Here is a 16,940-nt window from a genome sequence, read left to right as displayed (position 1 = left end):
GAGTGGCACGTGTAGTTGATGATGCTAGTGGGCTGAGAATTGCTGCTGTTAACCTAAAAATTAGGTAGTCAAAAGAAATCTGACGCTGCATATTTTATTTTCCATATCAATAGGTTGGTGGATGGGCTGGAAATTTGATGATGAAATGGAAACACCGTGAGTTTGTCTCTGATGTGTTTGTAGCATTTGAAGTTGCTGGTGCTAAAGTGACTGTTTCAGATATTGCTGAGTTGAACACTTACACCCTAATGCAATTTCTCGATGTCAACATGCAAGGAAAGGTAGGTTTTTATGACCTGATTCAGGACTTTTGATAGTTATAACTTGCCTAACCTGTTCATTTTTTAGCAGCATTTTTAAAATGTACGAAATGAAGACACTTCAATTTTAAAATAGATTTAAAATTTCGGCCACTTCTGACACGCACTGAATTTGGCAGCTAAGGGTGTAGATTTCCTGAGTCAGTCACTGCAGTGAGGTACTCTGCAAAACACAAAGGAGCATGAGAAAATTGCCAGCGCACTGCCTGTGATTTTTTTCTTTAGATGCAGCGCTCCGAAAGCTAGTGACATCGAAACAAACCTGTTGGACTTTAACCTGGTGTTGTAAGACTTCTTACTGTGCTCACCCCAGTCCAACGCTGGCATCTCCACATTCAGTCTGCCAGGCACAGATTCCTGGGGTTTTATTTTCGCCATGGAAATGAGGACCAGGAGTAGATTTATTTTCAGGTCACAAACTCACATCCAGTGGGAAACTGATTAAAATTCAGATTTTCACATGGGGAAGCCCTTAATTGGTATGGAGAACGGCTTCCTGCCCACTGAGAGCTAGTGGGGGCAGGAATGAAGGCAGGTCAGATGAAGTATAGGAATCCACTTAGATTGGAGTCATCACATGTTGACCTGAGGGAGAGATCTACGGTTTGTACCTAAGCATTTGACCAAGAGCTACAAGCTACAATTCAGCGTCAGTGCAAAGCTTTCTCAAACTGACACTTCACACCCCAAGATAACAGCAACAGTCCTACAAGCCTCTGAAGAGAATGGTGCAGCATAGAATCTGTGATATAATAAACAAATGGTGGGTAGAAAGAGAGGGAGAGATCCAACAATTTACAGACACCAACAATATACACAGCTGCCTCACAGCGCCAGGGACCCAAGTTCAATTCCGACCTTGGGTGACTGTGTGGATTTTATACGTTCTCCCTGTGTCTCTGTGAGTTTCCTCTGGGTGCTCTGGTTTCGTCCCACAGTCCAAAGGTTAGGTGGATTGGCCATGCTAAATTGCCCCTTGGTGTCCAAAGGGTAGGTGGGATTATGGGAATAGGGCTGAGACGTGGGGCTTGGTAGGGCTTGCTCTTTCCAAGGCTCGGTGCAGACGCAATGGGCCGAATCGTCATCTTCTGCATTGTAGGAATTTTATGATTCTTCCGTGCTGTCAAGAAGATCTGTGGCCCAAGCACTTAGGAGCCCATTTTGCTGAGGACGAAATGTAGAGGGGAGATCATCAAAGACAGAGGGACGGTCAGTGCTTGCTGGAGAGAATATTTTGAAGAACTCCTCAACCGATACTCTGTTCTCGACTGAATTCCCTCAACTCCTCCATTCCTCAGTACCCTATCTGGTTCCATCTTCACCCCAGTCCGGAGCAAAGTCGATAAAACCATTCAATAGCTGGAAGATAACAAAGCCTGGAGCTGATGGAATCTCTGTTGAAATTCTGAAACACAGCGGAGATACACTCTTGGCTCAGCTTGAAAACCTTGTGTCCTTCATCGGAGAAGAGGGGTACTTGCCAGGGAATCTCAGGGACCTTCTGATCATGACCATATCCAAAGAGGGAGACCAGTCCAATTGCGGTAACTACAGAGTATTCTCACTGCTGGCTGCCATAGGAAATATTCTTGCAAGAATCCTCCTCGACTGTTTTCTCCCACTGGATGAGGACCTCCTTCCAGAGTTGCAGCATGGGTTTTGCCCAAGAGGCACCAGACATTATCTTCACTGCGTTCAAGTTCAAGAAAAATACAAAGAAAAGCGCCGATTGATTGTACTTGGGCTTATTCCAACCTCATGGTAGCCTTTGACTCTCAACTGTGAAGAGTATCCTTCTCAAATTTGGCCGGCCTCAGAAATTTGTCAACATATCTGCCTACTCCACGAAGACACACAAACTGTGATGGTCACCACCATAACCAGCACTCTTAAGTTAAAACTGGGGATCAGAAAAGCCTCGACATCTTCTTTGTTGCAATACAACACCTCACCTTCAGAAAATTACATCCAAATGTGGAGATAATTTACAGTACACATGGGAAACTGTTCCATGTATGCCACCTTCAATCTAAAACCACAGTCACTCCAAATTCATTAATTGAGCTCAACTATGCAGATCACTCTGATGTGTGTGCTCACTTGGAAACTAAGCTTTTTTTAAATGTATTTTATTACCAACATGTGCAAAAAGAACAGTAACATGCACAACACCACACTCAATAACCTCCCAGCCACAGTTTGTACAATTTTTGCCTCCTCCCCACCCTGCGACCAACAGTTCAAAAATTGTCATGACCAGCTTCCATCATGTCTCAAAGCCCTCCTTCGACCCCCTCAACTCAAATTTGATCTTTTCCAACCGTAGAAAGCCGTACAGTTCCCCCAGCCCGGCAACCACCCTCAGTGGCGTATTCGCCCCCCCAATTCAACAAGATCCTTTGCCGGGAAATTAGTGAAGCAACAGCCACAACATCAGCCCCCTTCCTCCATCAGCTCAGGCATTTCCGATACCCCAAAGATCGCCACCGTTGTGTCTGGCCTAATCTACACCCCCACAATTTTGGACAATGCCCCAAACACCGCTTCCTAGTACCTCTCCAACGTTTCACAACCACAGAACATATGTGCATTGTTCGCTGGCCCCCGCCGCATTTCTCTCACTTGTCAGCCAGCCCTTGAAAGAACCCACTCATCCTTGCCCAAGTCATTTCCACCCTAAGCACTACCTTGAACTGGATCAAGCTCATCCGCGCGCAGGAGGAGGTTGAGTTCACCTTGCGCATCGCCTCCCACCACAGACACCAATCTATTTCCCCCCCAACTCCTCCTCCCATTAGCACTTGATCCTCGTCACTTGCGCCCCCATCCCACTGCTCCCCCAACCACCCATATATATCCCCAATCCTAGCTTCTCCCTGCAACTTGGGAAACGCTCTCCATCCTTTCTTGTGAAGTCCCGCACCTCACATATCTAAATTCACTCTCCTTCGGCAACTCAAACCTCCCTCTCAACTTGTCCAATCCTGCAAACTGCCCTTCCAGATACAGGTCCCTCAGCCTCTCAGACCTGCCTCCCTCCCATCCATCTTCCCCGGTTAAACCTATAGTTTCCGCACAGTGGCGTCAACATTGACTTCAGTTTCAATTTAAAGTGCCTCCTGAGCTGTTTCCATACCCCAACCGTCGATTGTACCACCGGGCTCCCCGTAAATCTCCCCGGAGCCAATGGCAGTGGAGCTGTCATCATGGTTCACAAGCTGGATCCCCTACAGGATTCCTCCTCCATCCTAAGCCACTCTGACCCGTCCTCTCCACCACCATCGCCTCACCTTCTCCACCTTTACTGCCCAATAATAGTGTAGCAGGTTCAGGAGCCCCAACCCCCCTTTCTGCCTCTGTAGCAGGCCCTCTTTACCCTCGGCACCTTCCCCGCCCATACAATCACCGTCTCCAGTTTCTGGAAGAAGGCCTTCGGGAGAAAGATTAGGAGGGTCTGGAAAACAAACAGGAATCTCGGAGCACATTCATTTTCACGATCTGCACCCTCCCTGCTAGTGTTGGGTCTAGTATGTCCTATCTCTTAAAATTTCCCCCTGATCTCCTCCAATGTTGTCAAATTCCACTTGTGCATCATAGCCCATTCCCTCACCACGTGAATCCCCAAATACCTGAACTTTTCCCTAGCCACCTTAAATGGCAACACCTCCAAGTTGAACCCCAGCCCAGCTGCATTCATCGGAAACACCTCGCTCTTCCCGACATTCAACTTGTACTCCGACAAGGCCCCAAACCTCTCCGATATTCCCATGATCCTACCCATACTCTCTAGTGGGTCCGACACAAACAACAACAGAAAGTCCACGTACAGCGACACTTCGTGCCCCCTGCTCCCCCTCATAATTCCCCCGCCACTCCACAGACCCCCTAAGGGCCATCACCAATGGCTCAATTGCTAGTGTGAAAATAATGGTGACAATGGACACTCCTGTCTCGTACCTCTGTGCAGCCCAAAACTCTGTGAACTCGTCCCATTCGTAACTACATTTGCCACATATGCATACATATAACAAGCACAGCCACACTACGAACTTAGGTCCAAGCCCAAATCTCCCCAAGATCTCAAATAGATACCTCCCTTTCACCCGATCAAAAGCCTTCTCTGCATCCATAGAGACAATAACCTCCGGCACCCGCCCCACCGATGGTGTGATTACTACATTCAACAGCCTCCTGATATTACTGGAGAGCTGCCTGCCCTTCTTAAATCTGTTTGGTCCTCTGCCGCTACCCCTTCCCGCCACCAGCTTAGCCAGTACCTTCACGTCAATGTCAACAACAAATGGACCGATGTGTCCCACACTTCAGCGAATCCTTCCCCTTCTTCGGGATTAGCGTAATCGACGCCTGCGTCAGTGTCTCTCGCAGCTCCCCTTCTTCAGTGCCTCACTAAACATCCCCAGCAAATGCAGTACCGACTCTGTTGCAAACATCTTATAGAGCTCTGCCAGAAAGCCATCTGGCCCTCCGGAGCCTTCCCCGACTTCATCACCCCAATACTATCGATCACCTCCCTTAGATCCAATGGCTCCTCCAATGCCTGCCTCCTCTCTTCCTCCAACCTTGAAACTCTAATCCATCCAGGAACCGTCCCCTATCCCCTTCCTGTCCACGCGGCGCCGCGCTACATAACTTCTCATAGTACCCCTGGAACACTTCATTTATCTCCCCCTGGCTCTGACACTAACTCCCCCCCACTCTCCTTTCTCACCTTTAAAATTTCTCTGGATGCAGCCTGCCTCCTCAGCTGATGTGCCAGTATGTGACTCGCCTTCTCCCCATATTCGTATTGAACCCCCCTCGCCCTCCTTAACTGTCCCACTGCCTTCCCTGTCGTTAAACCTATCAAACTGCCCCTGCGACCTCTTCCTCCCTGCCAGCAACTCTCAGTGGGGGCCCCCGCGTACTTCCTGTCCACCTCAACTATCTCATCTAACAGGTGTCCATACTCCTCCCAGGATGTGGCTGCCGACTCCGCCCCATTCTGATTGATTTCCATATACTCCCCAAATTGTCAACCTCCCCTTTTCACAACCCCTTATCCACCAACCACCCCTAATCCAACCTCCATCCCGGCCTCTGCACATTCTCCTCGCTGAGTTTCATTCACCTCCAGCCAATGTGGCGCGTGACCGGATATTGCAATTCCCACATACTCGACCTGCACCACCCCCAACAACACCGCCTGGCTCACCACAAAGAAATCAATTGTCAAATATGCCTTACACACGTGTGAGAAGAAGGTGTACTCCTTCTGTTGCTAACTTTCCATTGGTTCAAGTGCTCTGTTTTATTACCTTTGCTCTCGAGTCGCCAGGTATCTTTACGATACCACCACGAGGTTCAAGTCCGAGTAATGATCAATGACCCAATACACCGATTAGTAAGATTCAAATCAAAGCACATTTATTATACACAGTAATCGCTACTCATGCACAAATTCTACGTCGAAGCTACTTCTACAACTAACAGGCCTATACTTAACTTCGGACTGGCCCACCAGGTCAGGGGAACAAATAGCCTTTCGTTCAGGTTCTGAGTCTGCGGGATTCGAAGTTGGTACGGATTGGTAGCTAGGAGCGCCTATCTCGTAGTGAGCGTTGAATTAAGACTTACTTCTGTCAGTGGTCATTGCACCGGTCACGGTCAATGTTGGTTCGTGTTGCTGGGTGACCCGGGCAGGATGAAGAGGTGAAGAGAGCGATTTGAACTTGGGGGCTCAACTTTATAGTCCCCAGGGGCTTCCTGCCTTTCGGGACGGACCCTGTACCTGGTCCCAAGTGATTGGACTTTGTCCCAATCGCTTGGTTCGATTTCTCCAATACTGGAGCGGTTCCCTGATCGATGGGTGGTCTTGAGGTGCTCATTTACCTCCTTTGTGTTGGCTCCTGCTGGTGCCGAGGAGTCTGGCTTTGCTTTCTGTGTCCAAAATGATACTTATTGTTCCCGGGGATTGCTCATCAGTATGTAGATGGCTGCTACATTGTTATGCTGATGGTCGCTGGTATCGATGTTGTCTGACCTTTTGCAAAGGTAAATACACAGCAAACCTGCACCTGTTGGTTTCTGTCTATGTTGGCTGACTTTCCCATCAGCCTTTGCCGTTCGCCATTTTAAATCGGGAGCTGGCCAATTTAGGTGGCTACACTTCCATGCCCCCCCTCCCTCCCCCGGGTTCTTAAACCTCCACTTGAAGGCCCCCCTGCACCCACACGCAGAGAAAAGACAACCAAAGTTGTAATCCACTCCCTCCAAAAAAGACACCACAAATAGCGACGGGGGAGAGGGGGGGGGGGGTAGTTGAAATTCTGTGGGAGCTAGAAAAGGGCCTTAGTTTTCTGGATCTTGAGTGAAAGGTCAATTTTATCATGTGCTTTGAAGGAGTCAGTCAATGACCAGAAGCTTAGTTTATGGACTTCCAGTGGCGGCAATGGAGTGACTGGTCACACACAGGGCAGCTCCAGCTTGAAGGCATTGGTTTGGGCACTTTATACCCGCAAGTGGGGTAGCTCCGGCAGGAAAGTGGTGCAAAAGGTGCAGAGGGAGAGGTTCGCCCCAAGATTGGTATGTCTACTGGCTCCCAGACCCAGCAAAAAATCATCAAAGACCTGGCTAAAGAACCGGAGGGTCCCTGTGGCGCAGGAACAATTGTGAAAATGGCAGAGGGGGAAGGGTCAGCGCCAGTGGGAAAGGCCAGATGGATCAGTTGATGGCCTTCATTAAAGATGAATTTCAACAGCAGAGGAAGGAGATGAATGGGGACTGGTGAAAGCAATCGAGGGAGCAGTAGCCCCTCTGCAAGGGCTGATGGACCGAGTGGAGAAATGCCTTGAGGCACAAGGAGTGAAGATACGAGAGGTGGAGACGGTGGTGTCTGACCATAGTGTCCCTGGAGGCGGAGGTGGGGGCCCTGGGGAACTTTTTTAAGTCACTGAGGATGAAGGTGGAGCAGCAAGAAAACAGGTCCAAGCGGTAGAACATACAAATTGTGGGGCACGAGCACCACAAAAAATGTGTCAAGAATGTTGGCTGGACTGGTGAAGCAAGGAGTGCTGGACAAGACCCCAGAAGTGGACAGAGCCCATGGGTCTTTAAGGCAGAGGCTGAGAGCGGGGGAGCTGCCATGTGTGGTGATTGTGCGGATGCATAAATTCGCGGAGAAGGAAAAGATCTTGCGATGAGCCAGGGAGAAGCGAGACTGCAAATAGGAGGAGAACTGGATCCGAATATATCAGGATATTGGTCCGGAGCTGGTGAATAGGCATGCAGAATATAACAGGACAAGGCGGTGCTGTTCCGAAGGAAAATTGGTTTGGGGTGTTGTACACGGCGAAACTGTGGGTCACATTCGATGCCGGTAGTATTATTTCGAAATGCCAGAAGAGGCGAATGACTTTATAAGGGACCATAGACTGAAAAACTTGAAAGCCTTTGGGAATGGGCAGAGGCAAAGCTGAGACATTAGAAGTGCCTAAACCTCCAAGCAACTCATCACCTCGACCCTTCAACACCACCTGCTCTGGATGTGATAGAGTTGGCAGATTGTGCAGTAGATTTATCAGTCACTTCCGAAGCCATCAGAATCACGGGAAAGCAAGTTAGCAATTTTTTTTATTTTTTAAAATATATTTTATTGAAGTTTTTCAAACAAAGATTTTCTGTTTTTACAACTTAATAAAGGAATATACATTAAACGTTATTGACAAGTTAGCAATTCTGAAAGACTGCCAAAGAAGAAGGAAGAAATGTGGAGTCTTTTGCAACAAGGAATCACATGTCTGTGACCATCTACCTAAAGAGTCACAGTCTCCTATGTTGCTCATTCCTGTCCCACCCTCCACCACCCTGGTGATTATTACTGGCACCAGCAGCAGTATTGAATGTGATATGCTGCTCAGTGCTATCATTTGTGGAGGTACCCGGGGTGGGATTCTCCCATCTGAAGACAGAGTGTTGACGCCGTTGTAAAAACTGGAGAGTTTAACGACGGTGTCATCGGACCGCTATATGTAGCGTTCCTCTGCCCTACAGGAGGCCAGCACGGCACTGGAGCGACCCACGTCGCTCCAGCTGCCGATACCGGCGTCAAATGGGCGCCGTGGGTCTGCGCATGCGCGCTGCGACCGGTTCGAATGTGGCATGCGCACTGCAACCGGCGTAAATGCGCGCATGCGCGGTAGCTTCCTTCTCCGCTCCGCCCCCGACGCAACATGGTGTAGGGCTACAGGGACCAGCGCGGAGCAAAAGAGGCCCCCACCACGAGAGGCTGGCCCACCGATCGGTAGGCCTCGATCGCGGGCTCGGCCACGGTGGAGGCTCCCCCGGGGTCGGACGCTCCCTCCCCCGCACCAGGCCGCCCCAGACAGGATGGAGATGCCGAGGTCCCACCGGGTAAGACCAGATGTGAACGGCGCTGGTGGGACTCGGGCTTTTTTGGGCAGCCATTTGGCCCATCCAGGGCGGAGAATCGCCGGGGGGGGGCCGCATAGAGCCCCTGACTGGCGCTGCGCCAACCGCGCCGATTCTCCGGTCACCGGAGAATCGGCGGACTGGCGTAGCACAAATCGTGCCCGGCCCGGCGTGGCCTGAGAGAATCCCGCCCCCTGCCTTTGTCCCAGATTTCAGGGGATCCTGAAAATTCAGCCTCTAGAATGCATAGTTAGTCTTGTGAAGAGAGTTTGAATAGTTTTTTCCTATATTGCCTAATGGTGAGAAGAATTAGATGTGATCACAGTGCAATATGTCAAATTCCTAAAGGGTTTGAGAGAGGGAGGCTGTTTTCCCTCAAAAACAAGGCTAAAACCAGGGATCACATGCTCAAAATAAGAGGTTGGCTGTTTAGGACTCCAAAGCCAATTTTTTCACTCAAAAGAGTTGTGAATCTTTTCATTTGTCTACCCCGGAGTGCTCTGTCTGTTCAGCCATTACAGGTTCAAGACAGGTTGATAGTAAATTTATGTCACTCAAGGAAAATGAGTGCTGGAAAGTTTAGTTTAAATCGACAATGAACTCTGGTTTTTTGAATTGTGGAGTAGACCCAAAGAGTGGAAAGGCCTGCTCCAGGTCTTATATTTTTATGAAGTATTTCATTTTGATTTCATTCATTCGCATTTCAACTCGTTAGAAGTAGTTCAATGTATCATATAAAGCATACGGCAAAGACTGTTGCTAAAGATGTTGAGTTTAATTTGTGACCTCTTTCGTCCATTCTGCTCAGATTCTTTTATGTGTGGAAATTCCAAAGCTGACAGAGGCTGAAAAGATGAACACCTATAAGATCATGCCACGAATGCAGGTAAATAGAAGGTTTCTTTGTTAACTGGCATCTACTTGTAGAATTAATGAAGTAGAATATCTGGGCAGGAACCAATCTAAGTGAGATATGTTTGAGTGAAGTAAGATGGGACAATTCATAGCAGCCTCCACAATGATGAAGAGAAGAGCAATTTTCTGGAGTGAGTTCAAGATAATATGTTGGTAGGGATGGGTAAGGTATGCTCATGGTTCTTGAGTTACATTAAAAGCAGTGAAAATGAAAGTTCAAACATTTTCTAACTGGACCAAGAAGTCACAGCCAGGTACTCTAGGGGTGTCAGAATATCATTTGGGATATTATAGCTCAGTTGAGAGTTCAGTCCGTTAAGTCATGTATAACTGCAGTGTGCAAAAACCCCACTTTGAAGGTAGCATTTCTTCCTAGTTTTAAAATCCTATTCCATTTCCTTTTCAGACTGAATTTTGGAACTAAGCATTCCCTGTGCTTTAAACATTTTCCACGGTATTTTGGCCAAATCTGGTTTGTTGTTGATCTTGTATTCTCTGGGAAATTTTATGTAAAAAACTGGTAATAATACTATCCCCGTCTCTGAATAACATAATAATTGGTTGTGCAAAAAGGAGGTTGCAAACTAAAACTGACTATGTATGCTAATAGATTCCGATTTCTCAGGAAGTAACCAATCTATTGATACCGAGAGTGATTGGAAGTGTAGATGTGAGCTTCCTGTAAGACCTGGCTATATTTGCTGATGTTACTAAATTGGGAATCGTGAAAGAGAAAGTTCAACCCCATGGGCATCTGATGTCTTTCGAGACTGTCGGGGAAATGCATGTACTCCTCTTCAATCCAGAGTAAGGAAGAAAAGATATGTTTGTAAGGAATTTGGGCTTGCAGGACCTGTGGAGAGAGACAAAGTTGACGTTTTGAGTCCAATGTGATGCTTCTTTGGAACACTTACTGTTTTTATTTTTTATTTGTGCATTTTTAGTATATTTCTCTGGATCGAACATAACTCCCCCTCCCCTTATTTGGAATTTATAGTTGAGTCAAACACCATTCAAAAGAAATCACCATGTTGTTTATAATTGATCCCTTCTCCAATCTACACATGGCCAGCAGTGTGTCATTCACAATGTCGTAAACCGAATTGTAAGCCTTCTCTCTCTGCCGTTTCTAACGCAATGAAAATTCTGAGTGTTGGCGGCACGCATGGAAAGCACGTGCGATTTAGAAACAAGGATGAGCTTTTTGTTGGTGAAACCCACCATAAACTGCCGATGCCACATCTACAGGTAGCCGATTACAGAGCATTCTGTTCAAACAGGGAGGTTGAGCATCACTGCCATTGCTAAAGAGTGCCATATTCTTTGGAGAGATGAATGATCGTGAAGTCAGACAGGCCCCACGGTTCAGCAGTTCCTTCCTGTATGTTCTCCTGCAGGCCATTGGGGAAAGGTGGCAGGTGCTCTTTGTTGAATATGGCATCAGACGCCAGACTAAGTCGGCCTAGCCCGAAGTGGCGGAGGAAGTGAGCAACCATAGGGTCATGTCCAAACCTGGGTCCAGTGTGAATTGATTCTTCCATGATGATCACTCTGTGGATCTGGCTTAAAATAAAGACTTAGGGCGGGATTCTCCGATCCCCCCGCCGGGTCGGAGAATCGCCGGGGGTCAGCATGAATCCCGCCTCCCCCCCGCTGGCCGCCGAATTCTCCGCACCCCAAAAATACCCCCGACGTGAATCGTGCCGCCCGCCTCGGAGAATGGCGCGGAGTGCCACAGGCCCGATCCGCGGGCGGGCCTGTGCTGTGGGGGCACTCTATTCCTCCATGTCGGCTGCTGTAACAGTCTGTGATGGCCGACGCGGAGATGAACTCCCCGGCGCATGCGCTGGGATGATGCCAGCACACGCTGACGCTCCCGCGCATGCGCTAACTCTCGCCGGCCGGCGGAGGCGCTTCGGCGCCGGTTAGCGTGGCGCCAAGCCCCTTTCGCGCCGGCCGGCACGGCACAAACCACTCCGGCGTCGGCCAGGCCCATGAAGGTGCGAAGGATTCCGCAACTTCGGGGCGGCCCGACGCCGGAGTGGTTCACACCACTCCTTCACGCCGGAGTTGCCCGCCCCGCCGGTTTTCGCATAACCCCGCCCCTAGTTTCCTCTCATCGATGTATTCTAGAGAATATTGGCCCACTTAACACTCAGCAGGTCCAAATGAAATAGGTGTAGTTGTATTCAGAGCACTCGACAGATGGCGCTGGATCTTAAAATTGGACAATACAGGCTGTTACGCGGATGCCTATGTACTCTTAAGCTGTACCTAATATCAGCATTCACTCATGAGTATGTGTGATAAAGTTCCACTTTCCATACTATTATCGGTGGTAAAGAACAAGGGTTAATTGTTAACTCGGCAAGGGAGGTTGGGCAGAGCAAGATCTATAGCCGAGGAAGGGTGTTGGAGATCTGGTAATGGAGTGATGGAAATGCAGAAGCATTATTGTTTCATAGATTTCATAGAATTTACAGTGCAGAAGGAGGCCATTTGGCCCAACGAGTCTGCACCTGCCCTTGGAAAGAGCATCCTACCTAAGCACAACCCTCCACCCTATCCTCGTAACCTAGCAACCTCACCTAACATATTTTGGACACTAAGGGCAATTTATCATGGCCAATCCACCTAATCTGCACATCTTTGGACTGTGGGAGGAAACCGGAGCACCCGGAGGAAACTCACGCTGTGAAGCAACTGTGCTAACCACTGTGATACTATGCTGCCCTTGTTGTGTGAACCTTGTATAGATCAGCCTGTCCCTTGCATCCTTTGTCTATCTTTCCATGGCCCTGGCATCCATGAATGACTCATTTAGTTTTATAGCGTCCTCTGCATACTCCAACAAATCATCTTCATCTGAGGAGGAGTGATGTTCCCCTTGCAACATCCGTCCACGTCGGAGTAGACCATAGCGATTTGTGAAACTTTCTCCAGGCTGATCGAGGTAGTGGAAGCTCATTTTAAGAAGCCAGGTGGTGTGCTCCAAGGTTGCTCTGGTGGACGCAAAAGCTTGATTGTAGAGCTCCTTTTCCTCGCTCTAGGAATTCCTAATTGAAGTCATCAGCCGTGTACTCAGGGGATGGTCCTTGACTCCAACACGAAGAATCCATCCATCAACCTGGGTTGAGGTTTGGAAAAAGCGCTGTGAGCTTTGTAAAATGTAGATTTTGTGACTGTTCCTTGGGAAGCTTGCACAGATCTGGAGTATTGTTCTCCTGTGGTCACCCGTCAGTTAACTGTTCAAGGAGTGAAACCCTTTGCGATTTACAAATGCAGCAGGTTATTTCCAAGGAGCTGATGGCACCTTCAACTTGAAGAAACCCAGGAATGTGACTGGTTTTGCAGCCTGGCTGTGTTCAATGAAGCTGAAATGGATAAAATAATTGGCACAAAGGGGACATTTGTCATCTGCTTTATGCACCTGTGTGTGGCAGTCTGTGAGATGCCACATACATCACCCTGGAAGCCACCACTGGAGTAAAAGCTGAGCGTCACTGTAATATTGAGGGCCACTGCCATGGCGTTCCCACCAAATCCATGTGGACGCATGCCTTCATGAACAATCCGATATGTCTAGGTGACCATTTCCCAGGACATCTTCGGTATAGCCTATGTGATATATGGAGCGAGTTTGTTCTTTTCATTTGGATACGTTGATGTTCCAGCACCCGTCTTCGCCAATGTCCCTCCTGGATGTCTGCATCCTGACGAGCCTCCCCGTCTGGGCTGCCTGTTTTTGGCCTTGTGAGCTCTGTTATTGGACAGCAGCAGCTCTCCTTCCCATTCTCTCCTTCTCCCGAGGTTGCAGTGAATAAGATCCTTAATTACGGCAGGAATTATACAGTGTGAAGAGGGCAGATGTACATATGAGTTAATGCACATTATTGGTTTGCATCTATTTGATTATTGGTTTGCATCTATTTGAATAATTATTAGGGAGCTCCTTTAATCAGCTAGGTGTACACCCGTCTATGGTCATCTGGGACGATGGAGACTTTTACCCTCAGTGAACCCCAACCAACCAAAATGACCCTCCCACTTTAATCAAGCTCAAATTCAGAATAGTTGTGTTTGAAATGAAAGCCGAACATTACGATGGCTCTGACTTTTGAGATATGTTGCTGTACCTTCTGCCCCGCTTTCACCCTCACGCTTGCCCCCTTGACCCAGCCATCGTTTTAAAAATTATTTAAAAATAAATTAAGAGTACCCAATTCAGTTTTTCCAATTAAGGGCAATTTTAGCGTGGCCAATCCACCTAGCCTGCACATCTTTGGATTGTGGGGTCGAAACCCACACAAACACGGGGAGAATGTGCAAACTCCACACGGACAGTTAACCCAGGTAACCCAGTTAACCGAGTTAACCCAGAGCCGGGATCGAACCTGGGACCTCGGCTCCGTGAGACAGCTGTGCTAACGACTGCGCCACCGTGCTGCCCAGGACCCAGCCATCATAACCTTTCCTCTCCCGTCTGTTAGCCTGGAGCCTCCCTTTACTTTGGACCCAGTTACTATTTCCCTACAACCATAACCATCCCAGTGTTCAATCTGATCCTGGAAACCCCATTCTCCTTTCCCATACTTTTGTCTGCCCTTGTGTTCCACCCCATAAGACCTTCAAATTTCCAACTATGACTCTGGACCTGCCCTCATTCCCAATACAATACCTCCCTTTGATTGGGACTGTTCCTTCTGCCATCCAGCATCCTCAATTGAACTGCAAGAATGCTGCATTGATAGTATCATCTCCACCCTTTAGCATACCATCCATCTTTCAAGCCCATCCTTGAACCCCTTACCCCCCTTACAAATCCGCCACATACGAGACTAGGCTCCTCCCTCCACTGCATCTCCCTGCAACTGATCACAAACCTCTGCCCATTCTCCCTTCCCTCCTTTACATGTCAATGCGCGTGAACACCAACCTTTCAACATCCACCACCTTGTGCCACCTAGTTCAACATGGCCAACGACTTACCTCATTCACAACTGCATGAAGCCAACCGGGGCATGCCACTTCTAAATGATCATGAACCAGGTGCAATAAGGTCAATTCTCATCTGCCATTATCCCAATAATGAAAGTGAAAAAGTCACCACAGTCCCCAAGGATCATCAGCTGCTCTTCTTTTTTTAATGAGAGAGCTGACTGGTGGTGATTTAATGAGGGTCACCACACTTCAGGCGAGGGGCAAGGTTGAGAAGGTGGGGCCTTCATGGATAATCTCTGCTGGTACGGGAATTGAACTTGCGCTGTTGCGTTGCTCTGCATCACGAACCAGCTGTCCAGCCAACTGAGCTAACCGACTCACCGAGAATCGGACTTTATTAAAAACTGTTCCATGTTAATAAGCATTCATAGCATGCAAATTTATGATAAGTATGACCCCATTACATGCCGGCGTGATGTTTGACACAATGCTGACTTTATCTCTGCATCTCAACCCTCCAATGGGAAATTGAAATTTCCAGATCCTGCCTAATTAACATGCCAAGACACTGAGACTTCCACTTTTTTTATTCTGTTGTTTATATGTATGCAATGCCAGTCAAAATGGTGATTTAACATAGTAAACACATTCGCCTTACAACATTCTCCGTCCCGCATTTTCTGTCCCATGCATTGTGCATCCTTACCTTGGAGCAATTTCACATTTACTAAGCATCGCCATTGAGCCCCAGCTGCCCCTGAGCCAGCCAACTCTGCCAGCCTTGAGCAGTATCAGTATCTGCAGCAGTGTTGACACCCCTCAGTGACTGTGACATGCTCTGGAGTGTCCCAGCAATGCCCAGCAGTGACTGGGATGTATCTCCCAGTGACCAGGACATGCTCTGCGCTGCCTCAGCTATGCCCACCTGAGACTGGGACATGTTCCGCAGTGCCTTGGGTATGCCCACATAGGACTGGGAGACCTCCCATAGCGACTGGGATGTGCTCTGGAGTGCCCACCTGAGACTGTGACATGCCCTGCCGCACCTGATCACGGTCTGCTTGGTACTGGGTCACGTCCCCAGCTACTGGGACGCGCTATCGAGCCTCTTAGCCATGGCCGTCACTGACTCAGCCACATCTTGGACACCTCCACTCATGCTGCCGATGCCATGCACCAGGCTCTCCACTGATATTGCCACCCTAGCAGTGTTGGACTTGGTGCCACACATTTCCCAAGCCAACCCCTGCGCCGGTAACCTCTGGGAATCCTCCAATTGGTTATGGACCTGCTGGAGGGTCGCTGACATCCCCCTCTGAATCTCACAACTGCACCCTAGCTTCTGCATAAGTTCCGGGTAAACCAGTTCCAGAGGCTCACATCTGTATGAAACCCAGCTGTCTCGCCTGGGCATTCCTGTCTCCTGTGTGTCAGCAACTGTGTGGTGCTCACCAGAATGGGCCCCACAAGCCTGTCCGCTACCGTTGTCCACCGAGGTATGTGTCTCTGCGCTGGTGGAGGGTGGGGATGACAGCCATGATGCACCGACGGTGGCATCCTCGGAGCTCTCCTCTGAACTGTTCTCATGGGGTGGGAGGGTAACCACCCCAGATTGACCAGCACCATCGGATGGAGACCCTGCAGGAGAATGGACATGTGCTCAGTGGGAGGGATGGGTCATTGTGTATGGCATTAACAATTCACGGGTAACAGTTCATTTGGGTGGGGGCTGGTGGATTCTCACCTCTGCACTGTGCACTGACCTTGACGTTGGTGTTAGATCTATCCTCAGCCATGGCCCATTCCTCATAGGGGGTGAGGACTCTGACATCCAGCACACCGCCACCTGTCTGGGCCTCTCCTGTCTGTTGTGGGCCAACTTCTCTGCGGGGATACAGAGGGGGCATCGTTAGATGCACGCGTGGTTCATTACCATGGGGTGGGGGGAGATGGGCCATATTGAGGGGGGTGGGAGGGGAGGAAATGGGGAGTATGGGAGGGCAGTGTGAACGGCACTGCTGGACATGGGTGGGCTGGGGCACGGAACGGGGCTGGGTGGGGTTGGTGCCAGGCACATTCTCCTGGTGGGTTGGTGGGGGGTCCGATGCCTTGCCACCTGTTTAGCCCGGTGGAGGTCGTTGATCTTATGGCACTGGATGCCGATCCTCCTGGTCACCCCTCCCTGAGCTGACTGCCACAGATAATAATAATCTTTCTAAGTGTCACAACTAGGCTTACATTAACAATGCAATGAAGTTACTGTGAAAATCCCATGTTCGGTACACTGAGGGAGAATTCAGAATGTCCAATTTTCCTAACAAGCACGTCTTTCTGGAC

General features: G+C 49.0%; 1 protein-coding gene across 3 annotated transcripts in view; it reads left to right on the top strand.

Annotated features, from left to right (window-relative positions):
- LOC140429339 (xanthine dehydrogenase-like) overlaps positions 1-16,940 on the top strand; it is a 452,003-nt gene that overhangs the window by 339,175 nt on the left and 95,888 nt on the right. For all 3 annotated transcript variants that reach the window (XM_072516190.1, XM_072516191.1, XM_072516192.1), the window contains 2 exons: positions 114-281; positions 9,556-9,633. In XM_072516190.1, coding sequence (XP_072372291.1) covers positions 114-281; positions 9,556-9,633 — 246 coding nt within the window. The remainder of the gene's footprint in view (positions 1-113; positions 282-9,555; positions 9,634-16,940) is intronic.

The sequence above is a fragment of the Scyliorhinus torazame genome, chromosome 9 (assembly GCF_047496885.1).
Source record: "Scyliorhinus torazame isolate Kashiwa2021f chromosome 9, sScyTor2.1, whole genome shotgun sequence".
Classification (NCBI taxonomy): domain Eukaryota; kingdom Metazoa; phylum Chordata; class Chondrichthyes; order Carcharhiniformes; family Scyliorhinidae; genus Scyliorhinus; species Scyliorhinus torazame.
This window is presented reverse-complemented; position numbering and strand designations above follow the sequence as displayed.